The 21,144-nt window shown below is 39.0% G+C and overlaps 1 protein-coding gene across 2 annotated transcripts in view; it reads right to left on the bottom strand.

Moving 5' to 3' along the window:
• ap3b1a (adaptor related protein complex 3 subunit beta 1a) overlaps positions 1 to 21,144 on the bottom strand; it is a 242,790-nt gene that overhangs the window by 188,195 nt on the left and 33,451 nt on the right. For both annotated transcript variants that reach the window (XM_073048231.1, XM_073048232.1), the window contains exons 3-6: positions 16,611 to 16,685; positions 13,379 to 13,474; positions 11,809 to 11,969; positions 7,360 to 7,426 (exon numbers count right to left, since the gene is read on the bottom strand). In XM_073048231.1, the coding sequence (XP_072904332.1) occupies positions 7,360 to 7,426; positions 11,809 to 11,969; positions 13,379 to 13,474; positions 16,611 to 16,685 (399 nt within the window). The remainder of the gene's footprint in view (positions 1 to 7,359; positions 7,427 to 11,808; positions 11,970 to 13,378; positions 13,475 to 16,610; positions 16,686 to 21,144) is intronic.

Raw genomic sequence — 21,144 nt, 5'->3', positions numbered from 1 at the left:
TCTGCAGCAGGCTTTTAATCAATAACTAGATTAATGCAAGATTAATTTTCAATTGAAACAAAATATAAATCAATTTACTTTGGTCCCCTATTTAAACAGATTGAACAAAAAAGGTTTAAAATATAATCTAGATGTATCTTCTGTCTTTAATATAAATACAACTGAGATTACTGCAAAGTAAAGTGACAATGCATTTATAAATGTTTTGTATCAAGTGACTGTATGATGCTCCACAATGCATCTTTCAAACATTTTCCATTTTAATTGTACTGATTGACATAGTGTCATGTTTAATGGTATAAAGAGCAGCCACGGGTTCACATAATGGAAATTTATTCGTATTCAGGTGGAATCACAATCTCTGCTGTGCAATATTTCACCTGGTAGGGGCTGAGGGGGTGGAGGTTCTTCTGTTGGATTGGCAAGGGTACAAAGTATTGTAAACAGTGTCTTGGACTGAGGTCTACATTGAAGAAAGTAATCTTGGCGGCTGAGACCATTCACAAGTCAAATGACACAGCCACAAACAACATACCTAGCAGAACAAAACTTGCCTACTAAATTCCTGTTAAAATTAAGGGGCATGGACCTCAACATATTAAAACTGAAATGATAAAAAAACATTATTTTCATTCCTTACAGCAATAAAATCCCCATGGAAATGAAGGAGTTAGGAGAACAGAATGTCCATTGTGAAGACTAAAATACCAGCAAGCTTCTGCTCTGCTGTTGGACTCTACCTTGACATTCAATGACTGGAAATGATCAAAGCCCAATTATGTGAAGTGAGAGTACCTGCACTCACTTCCTATGCAAATTTCACAGGCAATGCTGCCAAAACTTTACAATAAAACTGAAACAAAATTCATATCTACCCTGAACTCCTGTTGGAAAATGAACATACTTGAGAAATAAACGTATACAGCAAGAACTCAATTGAGATGCATTCCATGTTCAACAGCTGAACAGCTAGGCCATTTCCTGAATGCTAGGGTACTCCATCTTAAACAGAGAATATCAACTTGTTTAAGCACCAGAAATGCACTAGTGGCTACTGAAGCATAACGCCAGCAACTTCAGAAAAGCAGAAGGGATATCAAAAAGATCTGACAAGAATTATTAGATACATCAAACCATGAATCAAGATAACTTCAAATGTTCAATGTTACCATTGCTAATAAATGTTAGTTTGCTGAGAAAGATTCCACACCCCAGGCTAAAAGCTGAAATTAATTCAGTTTAAGGTAAATTATAAGAGGATGTACTTAAAATGTATAATTTTTATACTTGTAATTTCTTAAATATTTTATAACATGTACTCATTTCATTAATTTACCAAACTTGCTTTTAACTCCCCTTACATTAGATATTTAACAGACACAAGTAAACTAATTGAATTTGTCACCAGGTAACATGCAATGTGTCAGTGCATAAGGAGGGGGCAACAAAGGCTCAATTTACAACTAAAAAATGAACAAATTAGGGCAGAATTAGTTCACATAATCAGCACACTTCTTAAATTGTAATGTTGATGAAGCCAGAAGAATTATTCTAGCTCAACATTAGTTTGTATTTAAACAAAAAAGCTATTTGGACATCACAAAAGCTGTATGATTTCTCTCCTGATCTATCTAAATTCTCTCAGCAACCAACTGCACCACCCCCATTACCCAGTTACTTTACCTTCCCTTACATAGTTCCATCTGCTCATCTCCCACACATTTAACCAGTGAGTCTCCTATCCTCCTCCAGTTCCATCCCCCCTCATCTGCCTTCACTTTAGATTCCAGAATCTGCAGCCCTGTTTCCATGTGTTTCCTTCCAGCCACTGACTCTACCACCACTCTCCTCTCCTCCAGCCTAGCTCAGCTACCCATCATGCCCCTCCTCACTCGTTTCCACCTATCACCTGCAGGTCCTGCTTCACTCCCTTCACCTCATTTCTTCACACTGGCTACCTCCCCTCTATACTCTCCCAGCCCCGATGGAAGTTTCTGGTCTGAAAGATCGACTATCCCCATTGCCTCAGATGCTGCTTGAGCCAGGAGTTCCTCCAGCAGTTAGTTTATTGCTCCAGATTTTAGAATCTGCGGTATTTGTCTCTCTCTCAAATTGAACCACTGCTCGACCAGCGTGCAAGTAGGCTAGGGAGCGCAAGGTCATTGGGTAACAAGGATTTGAAAGTTGGTATGAAAGCAGATGTCCTCATGTTTACCAGGAGTTGTATCAAAGAGAGTAAGAAAGAGTCTGTTTGAATAGTCATAACTCAAGGTAATTAAGGCAGGGATGAACATTTCAGTAGCTGAACTGAAATAGGAATGGAAAAAGATATATCGATAATGTATCTGAAACAGTGTCCAGTTTCAAACAAAGGCAAGGGAAAAGGAGTAAATGGTTAGAACATGGAAACACTGCTCCTTATTTCCTAACATGAATACTAAGTGTCAAAATTTGAATTACACAGTTCCTATTCAGCAATATTACTTAGTATTACTTCCATTACAGAAGCGCGTCAATGGCAAGGCTTGTGTACTATCAGTCCATGGTGTACGGTGATTGGATAGAGGTTTATGTCATGCCATCGGGAACAGAAGAGAATTACTGCATATGTTCTCATTCAGGAAATGACATTAGTGGAAGGAAAAACAAAACCAAACTAAAATTGGAAAAAATAATTGCAATAACCACTCCACTTGTCTTTGAACTGATTTATTTTGGGCACAACAGATGCAATGACTGATGTTATTTCCCCAAACTAAAATAAACCTGTACACTTCAGCAGCCTGTTGATTTGCATAGTAACTGATATGTTGTTTAACAGGCACACGTTTAGTGTTGAAACAACAGTTTACAAAGACAGATGAAAATTACACTGTCAGGCAGCTCAAACTAAAGAAAATAGGTTACATTAAACTACTTTAAAATGTCAGGTTAGTTTGGACTTTCACTGTCAAAGCCCATTAATACAGGAATAACACCAGCTCTGTTAAATGGCTTTGTCTGGTCTGCCAGGGTTGAAAAAAAATCAACCTCCTAATAATTAAGGATTTAAGTTTATTTCATTGGTTTAGCTTCAGAACTTCTTCAACCAATGGATAATCATCAGTAACTGAGTGACACAGATAGATCAAATTATGATCATTTGAAATGCAAGTCAAATACCTGCCAATGTAATGAAAACTATATCACTATTTGCAGAAACCGTCAAATAAAACAATATTCACTGATTCAAACTGAAAATAAAGCTTACAAAATAAAAACTATGTGTAACTGGACCTGGACCGAAGTTTTAGTCCCTTCCCCCGACTGCTAACCAATCCCTTCCCAACATCAAGTGATGCTAGATATAATTCAATTATTAATATAATTTTCCCCACAGACAACTTTAATTTGTGCAAGAGGTGTTTTTGTGTAGTTTTAAAAAAAACATATATCCAAAGATTTCGTCACAACATACTAGTGATATTTATTTTGCAAGTACGCCATTTCCTAGAGACCAGTTACTCTATCTGGGTGGCAGGATCCAAAAAGACAATAACTTTGCATGTCATCAATATGGAATCACACAAAAAAACAATAAAACGATTCAAAGGGCAATCAAGAAGCCAAAGAAACAATAATTGTTCGATGCAGTGGAGTGTCAAAAATAATCAACTTACATCCATGTGTAAATGAGTACAAAACAGAAGGGAAGATTTTTGTAAATCTTTGGTAAAGATTTTCAGAAGGGATGGCATGAGAAAGCTGCATCTTGGTATATCGAACAATAACATACCAGTTACCAGAAGTCTACAAGAAAAAATAGCAGTTTGGGTGATCTCCCGTCACATACAGGCAATAAAAAAAGGACATCCCTTCAAAGCAGTAAAATGTACATTTAAAACTGATTTTTTGAGAGGGAAAAAATCCTGACTAAAGAGGTGACAAACATTTCCAATGATTTACCAGGCTAGACATTGATATAAAAAGGAGCTTCAAGTTGCAGTTGAACGCTAGGCTGAGCAAGTCGAATTTCTTGAGGGACAAATCCAGTGGACCTAACATCTTTTGTCACCTTCCAGTTTCTCTTACTATTATATTAATAGCATCTGTCTGCTAGTTGGAAGGGCAGAAACTTCTTGTTGCTTTCTCTAGTAACTATCTGAAGATAGATGTAATTGATATCAGCCTTCAGCAGATGACACAAATGCTTTGACAATGATATATATTTTATTAAACAACACGAGTGAGACTTGCGGCAATAGCCATAAAAAAAAACAGGGCAAACCAAATATTCTCCAGAATAGAGGTAAGAGCAGGAGAGACAAATAGCAAGAAGCTTAAACGTAACAGAGGATTAGTGGAATAGATTGAAACCGATTCAGATTTTGAAGATGAAGGGTCTTTTTCTATTGCATTACTCCAGAGCACAGGTCAAATTTCTTGTTATTTACTGTAACTTAAGAAAGCTAGGAAACAAAACAAATTATAAAGAAAACGCAAGTTGTTCCTCCATACTTAGGGAATGAGTAGAAGTGAGGGCAGGGTCCATCTGGCCATTAACTGCGCATTGGGCTCTTTCAAGTTCAGAAATAGAGCATCAAAAAACAGAAAGGTTAAATATACCATTGTGCATGATTTTAAGTTTTGAATCATTTTACTAAACTACAAAGACACTTAATACTGCACCGTAGATCTAAAGTCTGGCTTTGTTATTCATTTTTTCTCAATGCAGTTGCCAACAATCAGCTCTGAAATAAACTGAGAAATGAATACAGATTTTTAACAAAAATTGGAATTTACAGCCTGGATCTTAATTAAATATTTACAAAGAAATTGGTAAAATGCATTTTTAAATCATTTAATTGAATTATACCCAAAAAGGTAGAAAACAGAGGTATTTCTTCGGACTACCACATAGTCAATAAACCTTTAGTTACTTCTAAGTAAAGAGAAAATTCACAGCTTGTCGATATTACCACTACATTAACAGAGTGCCTGTATGACATAAACCATAGGTATTATGATGAAAATCTGTTCCACTAAAACCCACACATTTTAGAAATCTAATGATGACCTGCTGGAAAATCAAGCTCATGCAGGAGCCTAAAGCAAATAATGTAAAAACCAGCTGAAGCATTATACTTGTTTTTGGCTCCCCTACAGATATGGAGGGTTTTAGAGGGAGGAAGGAGGAAATAAATACACACAAAATGTTGGAGGAACTCAGCAAAGCAACATCTATGGAAACGAATAAACGGTGAACGTTTTGAGCTTAGATCCTTCTTCAGGACTGGAAAGAAAGGAGAACAAAAGGATGTCAGAACAAAAAGGTAGGGGAAGCGGAAAGAGGATAGCTAGAAGGTAATAGGTGAAGCTAGGTGGGTAGGAATGGCAAAGGGCTGGAGAGGAAGGAATCTGATAGGAGAGGAGCGTGGGCCACAGGGGAGGTGAAAGGCAAGTAAGAAGAGGCCAGTGTGGGGACATAGAAGAAGGGAGGAGGAGGTAATTCTTTTTTAAACCAGAAGGAGAAATTGATATTCATGCCATTAGGTTGGAGGCTACCCAAACGGAATACAAGATGTTGCTCTTCCACCCAGAGGGTGATCTCATCATGGCACAAGAGGAGGCCATGGACTGACATGTTGGAGCAGGAATCAGAATTAAAATGTTTGACTTTATTGAAAGGAAAAAGTCAGAGTTGGGCAAGAGACCAAAACACTACCAGGACTCATGCCATAACTGTCAACTAGATTCTTGCCCATAAGGAGACAGGGAAAATGAAAAAGTGACAAAACAAATTACCTTCTTGCAACAATACCAGTTTCACCATGGAAATGAAAGTAAATCATCCATGTCCTTCAAACAGACACTGAGCATGGAGACTAAATGTACAGTGCTTGGTGACATAAAAGACTGTAAAACCAACAACTGAGAATTTCAGATATCTCTAGCTTCCTATAAAGTACTTTACTTCCAGAGCACGAAAGCAAAAATAAAAAGTACAATTGTAGAATAATGTCTCCTCCTACAGGTGTGCTCAGGGTACTACTGGGAAATAACTATTAGAAACTAATACCTTCCATCCCTTTTTTATTTGACAATGAAATAACTGGTATTTTATAGTACAGATTACAACATATCTGCTCAATTTTATTAATTATGACAGACATGCATCAAGGAGTAAGTATTAAATTAAAATCAGAAGAAAAAACTTTAATAAAAATGTGTGTGCAATTGTGCATCTGTATTTTTAAATACAGCAAAACGAGCATCATTATTTTCAAACTGAACTTTGGAAGACTGGTTATAAAATAGTTCTATTGTTTAATATTGCCTCAATTATATCAATAACAAGTAATTCTACTTATGTTTTACAGGTCTATAACCTGTAAGAAGTTGCCGACCTTTAACTTTGTTGCTGATGTCCAGTTATCAGTACACCTGAGCGTATTTACCCAGGATAACTATGATCACTGCCACTGTGATCAAATGGGTACAGCTGCAAACCTTGAACCCTGAAGGGCAGTACTGTAGTATACTGGTTAGTGTAACCTTATTACAACACCAGCAAGCCGGGTTTAATTCCGCTGCTCTCTGTAAGACCATTAGATATAGAAGCAGAAGTAGGCCATTCAGCCCATCGAGTCTACTCCATCATTGAATCATGAACTGATCCAATTCTTCCAGTCATCGTCACTCCCCTGCCTTCACCCCGCACCCTTTGATGCCCTGGCTAATCAAGAACATATCTATCTCTGCCTTAAATACGCCCAATGACTTGGCCTCCACAGCTGCTCATGGCAACAAATTACACAGATTTACCACCCTCTGACTAAAGTAATTTCACTGCACCTCTGTTCTAAATGGACATCCTTCAGTCCTGAAATGGTGCCCTCTTATCCTGGACTCCCCTACCATGGGAAATAACTTTGCCATATCTAACCTGTTCAGGCTTTTTAAGATTCAGAATGTTTCTATGAGATCCCCCTTCATTCTCCTGAACTCCAGGGGAAACAGCCCAAGAGCTAATAGGAGCTTGTAGTTTCTCTCTGTGACCATTCTGGGCACTCCAAATTCCTTCCACACTCCAAAGCCGTACGGTTAGGGTCACTGAGTTGAGGGCATGCCATGGTGGTGCCAGAATCAATGTGACATTTGTGGGCTGCCCAGCGTATCCTCACCAATTAGATTTGACATAAACAATGCATTTCATTCTTTGCTTTGATATTTCAATGCAAATATGACAAATAAAGCTAATCTAAAGATTTTAAGAATATTGACAGTGAAATAGTTTGTAACCTCCATCTAAACTGGACATAAATATCCCACAACTTTCAACCCTGAAATAACTGGGCAATGTAAGTGGCCATCACTCACCGTACTTTTGTCTTTCAGTAGCTGTTCAATGACCTCCACTAAAGGCTCCTTCTGCTCTGGATCTAGACTGTGGGTAAGAACAAAAATAATTACTTATAGAAAATCTCCAGATTTTAACTTTGACTAGTGTAGTGAACTTCAACACAATTGGCGAAATATTCTTGGCCGCAGCTGATCTTTCTGAAGGGATCAATTAGTATTGCAGACTTATTCGTGTTCAGACCCAAAACTCACTGTCCAACATCTGCTGCCCCATCTCTCATGGCACCCTGTTATTGGACTCCACAAAGTACCTGGCCTCGTTGAGAATACCTAGTATAATTTGGGGGGGGGGGGGTGAAATTGTGTACACACCATTTCATACATTAAAATCATAAAGTACATTAACATTAATATTCCTATGAATAGGAATTCATAGCCTGGCAATCTACATAGGCAAGTGAGTTTTCAAAAGCAAGTATTTTAATTTAATTATTTTTGTGAAGTTAATTAAATATTTCCCTACAATTACATGAATGTTAATAGATTTGAAATGTTTATTAATGTTAAAGATTAATAAGTTCCATCTCAGTTTGGGGAGGGCACATGCTGATCTTTGCCTTCTTTCAAAGGCTTGTCTAAAGCATTCTGGTGGCTCAGGGATTATTACATCTCACTGGAGTCTTCCAACATTCCCACAATGAATCTGTACTAGATCACTTAGGGCACAGAAAGTAAGCCAGGCAAGATTTCCCTAATTGATTAGATGATTTAGTTTTTTAAATGTGAACTTAATCAAAGGTTTGTTTTATTCAGCAACTACAGGATATTGGATGCAACACGTTTCAGTAACTTAAGTAGGAAAAGTAACTGTGTATATAGAACAGCAAGAGTTAACACTGGTGAACTGCAAATGGAATACTGAAAGGGAAGACCAGATTCTCCATAATAATTTCTTAAAAGCCTTCTGGGAAACTACCATTATAAACAGAAGCCTAACCAAAACTTTACTAATAATTGATAAATGGAGATTTTAAACTAACATAATCAGAGATGCTTTTTCTGGATAAATACATTACCAAATTCTATTACACTGCTCCAGAACTTGTCTGGAAATATAAAGAATCTTCAAAGTAAATAAACTACCGATTTTTGTAATCTGAAGAACATTACGATAACCCTAACTCTGCAGTTGACAGTTCACACAAATTCCTGCACACAGGTCCAAAGATTTAGCTACAAAAAACACTAGCACAAAAATTGCACAAATGTTTTATAGGTAAGCCAAAGGCAACCAAGTAGTGAGACATTAGAATGTGTTATCAATTCTACTGACCACAGCAACTATACGGTATGATATATTCTGTAAAATTACTCCAGCAATGCAAAATTAGCACATAAAATTTAAAGTGTATCAAAATTGAAAAGAAGGATATCAATTGGACCTTTTCACCTGCTCATATTCAGTATTGAATTCAAACTACAGACATATTAGATACTAGTTGACCTACAAAGTAGTTCACATATATTAATTCCCAGCTCTTTATTTCAACTCCTCTTCCGGATTTACCTATCACCTTGTACTTTGTCCTCCCTTCCCCCCACATTCTTATTCTGACTTCTGCTCCCTTCCTTTCCAATCCTTATGAAAGGTCTCAGCCTGAAACAGCAAAGCAACTGTTTATTCCCATTCATAGATGCTGCCTGACCTGCTGAGCTCCTCCAGCACATGGTGTGTGTACTGCTGCAGATTTCCAGCATCTGCAGTACCTCTTGTGTCACTTATTTTATTTTATTAACCAAAAACAAAGATTGGCATGTGTCCTCACCCTAACTGAAGGAACATTATGCCACCCGATGTCTCATGGAGGATTATAGTCTGGACTTTCATAAAACAATTCACTACTTTGTTCGTTTCAGATAACTATTTTTGTCCACTTTCTGACAAGTATCAGAGTATTCCACCACCCCCAAATCTTGAAATTACCAATTACCATCTGACCATAAGACATACAGTGGCATGCAAATGTTTGGGCACGTCTGGTCAAAATTTGTCACTGTGAATAGTTAAGTGAGTAGAAAATGAACTGATCTCCAAAAGTCATAAAGTTAAAGATGAAACAGTATTTTCAACATTTTAAGCAAGATTAGTGTATTAATTTTGTTTTGTACAATTTTACAGTGAAAAAAAGGAAAGGAGCAGCATGCAAAAGTTTGGGCACCCCAAGAGATTTGAGCTCTCAGATAACTTTTACCAAGGTCTCAGACCTTAATTAGCTTGTTAAGGCTATGGCTTGTTCACAGTCATCGTTAGGAAAGGCCAGGTGATACAAATTTCAAAGCTTTATAAATACCCTGACTCCTCAAACCTTGTCCCAACAATCAGCAGCCATGGGCTCCTCTAAGCATCTGCCTAGCACTCTGAAAATTAAAATAAATGATGCCCACAAAGCAGGAGAAGGTTATAAGAAGATAGCAAAGCGTTTTCAGGTAGCCGTTTCCTCAGTTCGTAATGTAACTAAGAAATGGCAGTTAACAGGAACAGTGGAGGTCAAGTTGAGGTCTGGAAGACCAAGAAAACTTTCCGAGAGAACTGCTCGTAGGATTGCTAATAAGGCAAATCAAAACCCCCGTCTTGACTGCAGAAAACCTTCAGGAAGATTTAGCAGACTCTGGGGTGGTGGTGCACTGTTCTACTGTGCAGCAACACCTGCACAAATATGACCTTCATGGAAGAGTCATCAGAAGAAAACCTTTCCTGCATCCTCACCACAAAAATTCAGCATCAGAAGTTTGCAAAGGAACATCTAAACAAGCCTGTTGCATTTTGGAAACAAGTCCTGTAGACTGATGAAATTAAACTAGAAATTTTTGGCCGCAATGAGCAAAGGTATGTTTGGAGAAAAAAGGGTGCAGAATTTCATGAAAAGAACACCTCTCCAACTGCTAAGCACTGGGGTGGATCGATCATGCTTTGGGCTTGTGCTGCAGCCAGTGGCACAGGGAACATTTCACTGGTAGACGGAAGAATGAATTCAATTAAATACCAGCAAATTCTGGAAGCAAAAATCACACTGTCTGTAAAAAAGCTGAAGATGAAAAGAGGATGGCTTCTACAACAGGATAATGATCCTAAACGCACCTCAAAATCCACAATGGTCTACCTTGAGGCCCTTACCTTGAGGCCCTTACAGTCCCCCAACCTAAACATCATCAAAAATATGTAGATAGACCTCAAAAGAGCAGTGCACGCAAGACTGCCCAAGAATCTCACAGTACTAGGAGCCTTTTGCAAGGAAGAATGGGCAAAACTGAAAGACTCAGCTGGCTACAGAATGCGTTTACAAGCTGTGATACTTGCCAAAGGGGGTGTTACTAAGTACTGACCATGCAGGGTGCCCAACTTTTACTTCGGACCCTTTTTCTTTTTTGTTATTCTGAAACTGTAAAAGATGGACATAAAAAAGTAATCTTGCTTAAAATATTAAAGAAATGTGTCATCTTTAACTTTACGCCTTTTGGAAATTAGGTCATCTTTTACTTGCTTAGCTATTCACAGTAACAGAAATTTTGACTGGGGTGCCCAAACTTTTGTATGCCACTGTAGGAGCAGAATTAGGCCATTTGGCCTATCAAGTCTGCTCTACCATCCAATCATGCTGATCGTTTTCCCCCCTCCTCAGCCCTGCTCCCCGGCCTTCTCCCCATAATCTTTGATGCCCTGTCCAATCAAGAACCCATCAAGCTGTCTTAAATACACCCATTGACCTGGCCTCCACAGCTGGCTGCGGTAACAAATTCCACAGATTCATCACCCTCAGGCTAAAGACATTTCTCAGCATCTGTTTAAAATGGACACCCATCTATCCTGAGGCTGTGTCCTCTTGTCCTTGACTCCCCATTCACAGGAAACATCCTTTCCAAATCTATCCTATCTAAGCCTTTCAACATTTGTTAGGTTTCAATGAGATTCACCACCACCCCCCCGCCCCCAACCAATTCTTGTAAATTCCAGTGAGTACAGACCCATAGCTATAAACCACTTATTGTATGATAACCCTTTCATTCCTGGAATCATCCTTGCAAACCTCATCTGAGCCCTCTCCAATGCTAGCACATCTTTTCTCAGATAAGGAGCCCAAAACTGTTCACAATACTCAAGATGAGGCCTCACCAGTGCCTTATAAAGTCTCAGCATCACAGCCCTGCTCTTGTATTCTAGACCTCTTGAAATAAATGCTAACATTACATTTACCTTCCTCACCACCAACCCAACCTGCAAGATAACCTTCAGTGTGTTCTGCACAAAGACTCCCAAGTCCCTTTGCATCTCAGATTTCCGGATTTTCTCACTGTTTAGAAAATAGTCTGCACATTTATTTCTTCTACCAAAGTGTATGACCATGCATTTTACAACATTCGAATGTTAGAAACTAGAATTCAATTACAATTTAAAAACTTAACACTTACCTGTAAAGTTTCTGAATAGCATGGGCAGCAGTTTTCCGGACATATGGAGACAGGTCATTGGCAGCTTCCTTAATAGACAGCATCATTATTGGAACAATGATTGCTACTCTGATACTGGACAGGACTCGCAAAGCACTTGCCCGAATCAACTGATTAGGGTCCTAGGATAAATTAGAACAAACAATAAACTAACTTAGTGGAACAATGTTTCCTCCTGTCCCTATCTAAATTGCTTCTTTTAAAGTTTCACTGATGACAACAATTTTTTGGCATCTACCTTGATGAATTACTTTCTACTTTCATCTCAGAAGCAACAGTGAGACTTTTCACAATGGCCCGGATCCAGCACTCACACTCACTCAGGCTACAACTATGTGATCAATCCTGCTCTCCAAGACAATCCTAGAGCCAAGTAGCAAGTCCATGTTTAGCACAAAATCCCCAAATGGCACTTTGCACTAAAAAGGACTTGTTTTTTGTTTCAGTTGTGTTTTCTTGTAAATTGTGCATAATGTATGTTTTTCTTGTGAATGCTGCTTATATTCTATGTGCCTGTGAGGCTGCCACAAGTAAGTTTTTCTTTGCACCTGTGCATATGACAATGAACTTGATTTTGAAACGGACCAGGGCCAAGTCCCTCATAAAAAAATTTGCCGAAACCCTTTGTCAGACAAAAGCCATATACAGTATCAAAGCTACTAAAAACTCTCAATGTTTCTTACTATCAGGATTAAAGAGCCATAAAAAGAAAATTCCCTGAAAAAAATTAAGAATGAAACAAACATTTAAACTTACAATTCACCTCATTCTTAACTTGCTCACAGCTGAAGAAATGCCATTCAAATGATGAAATTACCTGATCTCACACAGGTCAAACCAGTTCCCAAAAGCAGATTCTGCCCTTGGATTCCATGCGGAGCCCAATACTTCCACTGGAATTCCACATGTTTGAGACAGTAACTTAGGTCAAAACATCCTATCCCATCAGTTTAGCATAGTTGAGCTCAATCACGCTTACAAAAGGGTAGATTAAATGGCAAAATTCATGAAGTTGATGACACCATATTTAACCAAGGAAATTGGACAGCAATTGCAGCATCTCAATTAAAAACTGATTAGGATGTCAGAGCATGAACACTTTAAACTTCAAAGCCATTTTAAATACACTTATAAGGGAAATTCAAAGTGCTCCTTTCAAATTTAAAACTTCAGATTCCAAAATCATGCATATTCCCATTATGTACTATGTACAATGTCTTCCAAATAAAGGCATTCAACATTAAAAATTAAGAGAAGCCCCAGGAATGCATGTGGAATATAACTTGGATCCACAAGTAGAATTCTTTGCAAAATGTGGTGAGTAGTATTTGAATGGAAGGGGAAAGATTTTGTAATACTTTGAACAAAAGTAATAAATAACTGAATTCAGAAAAGGTACACAAAAATGAACTAATGACACCATAAACCTAATTAGCAAAGAAGCATTGCATCCAAAATCCAAATTACTTGAATAAGTTTAATTTGAATCAATTTTCCACAAACACTGTGCCAACCCTTTGGCAACACTAACCTTCAACGCACGCTGAAATGTACTTATTGATAACAAGGCCAAATCTTGTTGCTCCTCCGCATAACGCACAAGGTAAACATATACCAATTTCTTCAACTGTAAAAGGAGAAAAGAAACTAAATATGCAGTTAGCGAATTATTAGACCATTCTGGGTGTTTTGACATATATCATATAAAGGGCATTTCAGGAAAGATCAAATTTGTGACAATCATCATATTGACATTAAGAGCAAATATTATACAATAATTATAAATCAAAAGCTTAAGGTGCTAGAAATCCAAAATAAAAACAGAAAATGCAGCATCTCCAACAAGAGAAACAAAATGAATGTCTTTTGTCAAAGATCAGAACTAACCAGAGGGCACATATTTTAGATGAAAGGGGGTAAGTTCAAAGAAGAAGTGTGGGGCAAGGTTTAAACACTGAGTGATGGGTGCGTGGAATGCGCTGCTGGTGATGGAGGCAAATATGATAGACAATCAAGAGGTTTGTAGACAGGACCAGGAATGTGTAGGAAATGGAAGGATATGGACATTGTGTAGACAGAGGAATTAGTTCAGTTGGGCCTTTGATTACATAATTGAATTAGTGCAGCTGAAGGGCTTGTTCCTGTGGTGGACAGTTCCATGTTCTACCCAAAATTTTACTGAAGGACAGCTTGACCTAATGAAAGCTCATCAACCTGAAATATTGATTCTGCTTCTCTTTATTTGGATGCTTACTGACCTGCTGGGAGTTTTCAGAAATTTCTGTTTCTATTAGTTATACAACTTTTTCTGGTGCAGATCAGTGAAATTAAGTACTCATTAACTGACTGTGAATGGTATTATTCACTTTAAAATCCATTTGAGAAATATACATGTGCTTTAAAATGGCCTACCCTCTTCAAGCAGAAGCTTAAACAAGAATGGAGAAATGGACTTTGACCTAAAACTCTCACTGTTGTCAGAGGAACTGGGTGGAGAAAGATTACAAGCCAAAGTGGGAAGACTTTGAAGGGGGAAGGTAGCATTGTTGGAGGAAAATTGTGACTTTCTCAACATTGATACTGCAACGACCGTACCACCCTTCCTCAATAGCTTTCCTCCAATGACAGCTTAATATGGCTGCTGTAATATGGTTTCAGCCCCACGGTGGACTTGATCCTGACCCCAGATCCTTTCTAGTTCCATCCTTTCCATCTACATGTCAATTACTCCCAAAGTCATGAGGTTCAGCTCAATTCTCCATCATTCAGACTGCACTTCCAGCAATCAATCTGCAGTGGCAGCCAGTTGTTCCAGTCAAACTTTGGGAATGCTAAAGATCCCAATTTTGCAGCCTGCTTGTCACCACTTTCTACCCAGGAAAACTCACAATCACCACAAGCGAATTCCTGGAGATGGCACAGGGGCACACTGGATACTGCTTTACACCAGGAAAAACTTTCAGGTAAAAATCTTAACAATTCATGCTAATCAGAACACTTGAACGAGGTTTATTGATATGGTAAATTCAAGCAAGTACCTTAGCATTCAAACAGCCTAAATGGTACTGATTGTTAGAAATATTTGAACACAGTGCCTAGGGATAGAAGAAGCAGAACTGACTCACTCATCAGAGACCACTCCACCTTGCCAAATGCCTATCTAGTGTGAAGAACTCAGTTCTCCAGTGTGCCATATCTAGACACGTGGATGGCAAGTCCAGGTAGCAGGCCTGGTACGGGACAATCTGGCCCAATAGTTACAAAAATCCAAAGTGGAAGAGACTAAAGCTACAGTTCAGATCCTGAAAGTGAAGGGTCTTCTTGCTATCTGGAGTAACAGCACCAAGCTGAAGAAGTCAGTGGTAGCACAGTGGTTAGCACGACGCTTTACAGTGTCTGTCTGAAGGAGCTTGTACGTTCTCCCGGTGACCTCGTGGGTTTCCTCCAGGTGTTCTGGATTCCTCCCACAGTCCAAAGACCTACCAGTTGGTAGGTTAATTGGTCATTGTAAATTGTCCCGTGATTAGGCTAGGGTTAAATCAGGAGTAGGAGGGCACCGTGGTTAAAAGGGCCGGAAGTGCTTAATCCATTATGTACCTCAATAAAATATTAAAAAATTAGTCAAATCATATAAACTCTGATAACTTCCACTCATTATCTATGAAGCCAGTGGTTGGCAGAAGTTAAGACATCAATGGTTTTTAAAAAAATAAACAAAGAATAGAACAAATTTTAAAAATGATATGAAAAATTTTGTAAAATGCAGTTGAAATAAAATTGATTTCACTAGTAAGTGAACTAAATTGATCTAATGGAAGCTACAAGTTTTTGTTACATTGCTTCCATTTAATAATTTGATATTTGCTTCCAGCCCACAGTGACAGCATCAAGTTGTTTAGTAATTAAAATACTAATTTTAATTTCTAAAATTTATGATTTTTGAAGGAAAGGTTTTCAAAATTCTTCACCATGTTTTTTTTGCACAGCTACCAATATTAAATCACTGAAGGTTGCAAAACAGTCAATTTGCTCTTGCCCAGGTTTAGATTAGATAAAATCAATGTTAGCCATGAGAGACCCATATAATCTAACTGCAAATCTGCAGCAATAGCTGCCTTTCTCAAAAAAACAATGTGTGACCAGAAACAGGAACATGCAGGATGACGTGACTATGCTCCTAGACTAAGTGTTATTTCACTCCATGCTGTTATGCTTCCTGATGTGATGTTAATCATAATACTACTGTGTTCAGCTTTAAGAACTCGGGCAGACCGTACTAAGCAAGCAATTTAATTAATCCATCAATTCTAGTGCAGCAAACTCCGTGACATTCTGCTCAAATCTTCGATTTTTAAAAAACTGTATACTGGTGATTCATTAATGTGTTATTTTTGCATCATCTTCTATTCTATGAAAACCCTAATCTTATGACTGAATATCACATACTCAAACAAGAATCTACATAATTTCAACTACAATCACACTTTGCAGAAGATAAAAATTGATTCAACAAAATGAGATTTCTATTACTAACCAAAGAGAGGATGAAAAAATTGAACCCACAATGTTTATTTAAATAGAAATAAAGCATAAGGTGTGACTTTTGATGGAACAAATTTTAATAAAGGATATTTTCTTTGCACTGAAAGTTCACGATAAGGCGTTGGCATTACACCCATTTACATGTGTTGAGTTATTCAGTCTATTCACAAAAATCACTGGAAAAGAAAACAAAAAGCATTTATACAGTAAATGGAACATACCTCAATGTTTTTACTGGCCACATTCTTCACCACAGCAGGAAATAACTCCGAAGCATTTTTTCCTTTAGCAATCATCTGTAACATGAATTATAGTCTCCATTACAAAGCCAGATTTATTTTTCTACATTAATTACATTGTGTCGAAAAGGCATGATAATCCACTTAAATTTGAGGATGGCTTTTGTTTAAGTTAACACAAAGACACAGAAGCTTTGAACAACTTTTCGGGCACAGCTAATTCCTGATGGACGGACAGTAATGGGATACTATATGGTTAAATAAAAGGTAATTCCAGATTTAATGTTTTATTCCATTTTACATTAAATGGTAGGCTATGGTTCTTGGCGCCACAGTTCCTTCTATAATCCAACAAACTAGTGGTGTAAAAACCAAAATTTAACTAGAATTATGGATCCCAGATGCCATTTCAATTATGTAAACAAGAAGCCAGAAAACCACATTGAGCACAACTGAAAATGACAAGTGAAAACCTAAACAATGTGATGCTTTTTGAACACAGATTCACAGCAAGGTCATTATAGCTTTACATCCCCATTGATTTTTTTTTTGTTTGTTTAACAGAACAACAGAGCATCTCAGTTACATCATGCTAAGAAGCTCACAGATTTCTTCAAATCTTTTTTCCCCCCCAATTTGGTAGCTAAGTCCAAAATCACTGCAGACCCATGTGCATGTTGGCCTCCCAAATGCCTCATCTTCATCACCATCTATTTTTTCTGCACAACACTGTCCTCATTTTATATCTTCACGGCTTCACTCACTTAACTCCACACCTAATTTAAATATGAGCTGCTTAGTTTTTTCAAATTTCACTGTTTTGTTGTCATATTGCTTTCAACTGCCCAAAATGCTAAAATGTTTACATTCTGTCTAACAGAAAAGTGTGGCTTATAATCAGTAAAGGTAGGCAGCCATACTTCTGCCATGGTTATTCTAAATACTGGTGCTCCACGAGGTTGAGTTCTCAGCCCCTTACTCCACTCCCCGTGCACACGACTACATGGCAAAGTTCTGCTGCAACTCCAGCGACAGGTTTGCAGGTGATACCACTGTGATGGGTTGCATCTCAAATAACAATGAGTCATAGTAAAGGAAGGAGGCAGAGAGATTTGTGACATGGTGCATGACAACAGCCTTTTGGTCAATGTCAACAAAAGAACCGGTCACTGATTTGAGAAAGGAGGGCAGTGCATCTAAAGCATCAAGTGTTGAGGTTGAGAGCTTCGATCTCCTATGAGTGAACATCATCGACAACCTGTCCAGCTCCAAATCACGTTAATGTCATGGCTAAGAAAGTTCATCAACACCACCACTTCCTCAAGATGCTAAAAAAAATTCATCATGCCACCCACTATTGACTCTTACCAACTTTTATCTTAATCGATGCACTATAGAAAGCATTCTGACTGGATGCATAACGGCTTGGTACAGCTACTGCTCTGCACTTGGCCACAAGAAACCTACAGTGTTGTAGACACAGCTTAACACAATATAGGAAGCAGCCTCCCCTGTATGGACTTGGTCTATATCTCTTGCTGCCTCAGTAAAGCACCCAGCATAATCCTTGAACATTCTCCCTTCTCTCCTCACTCATAAGGCAGAAGATACAAACAGCTGTAAACATGCAGTACCATGTTCAAGGACAGCTTCTATCTCACTATTATCAGACTCTCAAATAGAACTCTTGTACAACAGTAAGATGTACCCATGGCCTCAATCTACCATGTTCTGATCGTGCACCTTATCATATACCTGCACTGCTTTTTTTGGTTGCTTTTACTCTTTATTCTACATTGTTAATATCTTATCTTTTCTAGCTCAATGCACTGCGTAATGATTCAATGTCTTATAAACAGTAATCAAGAATCAGAATTTAGAATCAGATTTATTATCATCGGCGTGTGTCATGAAATTTATTAACTTAGCAGCAGCAGTACAATGCAATACATAATATAGGGAAAAAAAGTAAAAATAAATGAATCAATTACTGTATATATATATTGAATAGATTAAAAATCATGCAGAAACAGAAATAATACACATTAAAAAAGTGAGGTAGTGTTCACTGTCCATTTAGGAATCTGATGGCAGAGGGGAAGAAGCTGCTCCTGAATCACTGAGTGTGTGCCTTCAGGCTTCTGTATCTCCTACCTAATGGTGACAATGAGAAAAGTGGCATGTTCTAGGTGCTGGGCATCCTTAATAATGAACGCTGCCTTTCTGATACACCACACTTTGAAGGTGTCCTGGGTACTTTGTAGGCTAGTACCCAAGATAAAGTCGACTAAATTTACGACCCTCTGCAGCTTCTTTCGGTCCTGTGCAGTAACCCACCGCCCCCCCCCCCCCCCCCCGCATACCAGACAGTGTTGCAGCCCATCAGCATGCTCTCAATAGTACATCTATATAGGTTTTGAGTGTTTTTGTTGACATACCAAATCTCTTCAAATTCCTAATTAAGTATAGTCGCTGCCTTGCCTTCTTTATAGTTGTATCGACATGTCGGGACCAGGTTAGGTCCTCAGAGATCTTGACACCCACATACTCGAAACTGCTCATTTTCTCCACTTCTGATCCCTCTATGAGGATTGGTATGTATTCCTTCATCTTACCCATCCTAAAGTCCACAATTAGCTCTTTCGTCTTACTGACGTTGAGTGCCAGGTTGTTGCTCCGACACCACTCCACTACTTGGTATATGAAAGTCATGGTTTGACAGACTGTCTAAACATGCAGATCACATTCAGACAGGCATTGCAAACCCAGCAAAAATAGTGGAGAAGACTTACAGATGAATGGTCAACATGTGTTGCTTCCTCAGAATCTTTGTTTATGATAGACCACTTGTAAGCTGAACACAACAGACTACTTGTATCACGTAGAAATTTGGAGAAACAAGAAATTAACTTTTATTGAATAAAACGTGTTTAATTAAATAATGGTGCTGACACTTTGCCATTGTTCAACCAAACTAAAAATGTTTTATCAATGATTTTCATTTCTACTCAGCATCTAAGGCTTCTCGCTTAAGTGTCCAACACTAATCAGCACTGATGGATTCCAGTTGCCCTGATACTGTTTCTCCATGACCGCAATGTCCTGGTGAAACATTTCACCATGCTTGTCATTAACAGCGCCATGATTTGCAAGTAAGAAGTCTAAACAGGCAAGCAGAAAATGAATCTTTAGTGACATGTTTGTGTATGCTTGAAGCATGTTATCAACCAGATGCACGTGTTTTGGTGCTCCAAGAAAGTTTTCAACAACATCCTTGAATGCCTTCCATGCAATTTTCTCTGGTACCACAAGAAGTTCTTCGAATTGGAGTAACGAATAGTAAACACAAAGTGCACTGCTGATGCTGTGGTCAAATCAAGATGTACAAACAAGCTGGATGAACTCAGCAGGTCGGGCAGCATCCTTTGAAAGAAGCAGTCAACGTTTCGGGTCGAGACCCTTCGTCAGGACTAAAGAAGGAGGGGGCAGTGGCCCTATAAAGGTGGGGGGAGGGTGGAAAACCAATCAGAGGAAAGATCAAGGGGTGGGGGAGGGGAAGCAGGGAGGGGATAGGCAGGAGAGGTGAAGAAGGAATCTAAGGGGAAAGCACTATGGGTAGTAGAAGAAGGCAGAGTCATGAGAGGTGATAGGCAGTTAGAAGAGGAGACAGAGTGAAGGTGGGATGGGGGAAGGGAGAGGGAGGGATTTACTGGAAGTTGGAGAATTCGATGTTGATACCAAGGGGCTGGAGACTACCCAGACGGTATATGAGGTGTTGCTCCTCCAACCAGAGTTTGGCCTCATCATGGCAGTAGAGGAGGCATGTATGGACATATCCGAATGGGAATGAGAGGGAGAGTTGAAGTGAATGGCAACCGGGAGATCCTGTCTGTTGTGGCGGATGGAGCGGAGGTGCTTGACGAAGCGGTCCCCCAATCTGCGTCGGGTCTCGCCGATGTAGAGGAGGCCGCACCGGGAGCACCGGATGCAAGAGATGACCCCAACAGACTCACAAGTGAAGTGTTGCCTCACCTGGAAGGACTGTTTGGGGCCCTGAATGGTGGTAAGAGAGGAGGTGTAGGGACAGGTGTAGCACTTACGCTTGCAGGGATAAGTGCCAGGTGGGAGATCTGTGGGGAGGGATGTATGGACCAGGCAGTCGCGGAGGGAACAATCCCTTAGAAAAGCAAAGAGGGGTAGAGAGGGAAAGATGTCCTTAGTGGTGGGGTCCTGTTGAAGGCGGCGGAAGTTGCGGAGGATAATATGCTGGATCCGGAGGCTGGTGGGGTGATAGGTGAGGACAAGGGGGACACGGTCCCTGTTGTGGTGACGGAAGGATGCCTGTCATTGATGACCTGTTTTGATTTATGGACCAACAAAAAAATGCCTTCCTTAATTTTGGACGAGAGAAATGTGCAGATGCTGGAAATCAAAGTATATTCAGCAGGCCAGGCAGTATCTTTAGAAAAGAGTGAACAGTTGACGTTTAGGGCTGAAGTTCTTCAGTAGTCCTGAC

The sequence above is a fragment of the Hemitrygon akajei genome, chromosome 6 (assembly GCF_048418815.1).
Source record: "Hemitrygon akajei chromosome 6, sHemAka1.3, whole genome shotgun sequence".
In the NCBI taxonomy this organism is placed as follows: Eukaryota; Metazoa; Chordata; class Chondrichthyes; order Myliobatiformes; family Dasyatidae; genus Hemitrygon; species Hemitrygon akajei.
The sequence above is the reverse complement of the archived record's forward strand: the minus strand, read 5'-3'. Positions and strand labels throughout refer to the sequence as shown.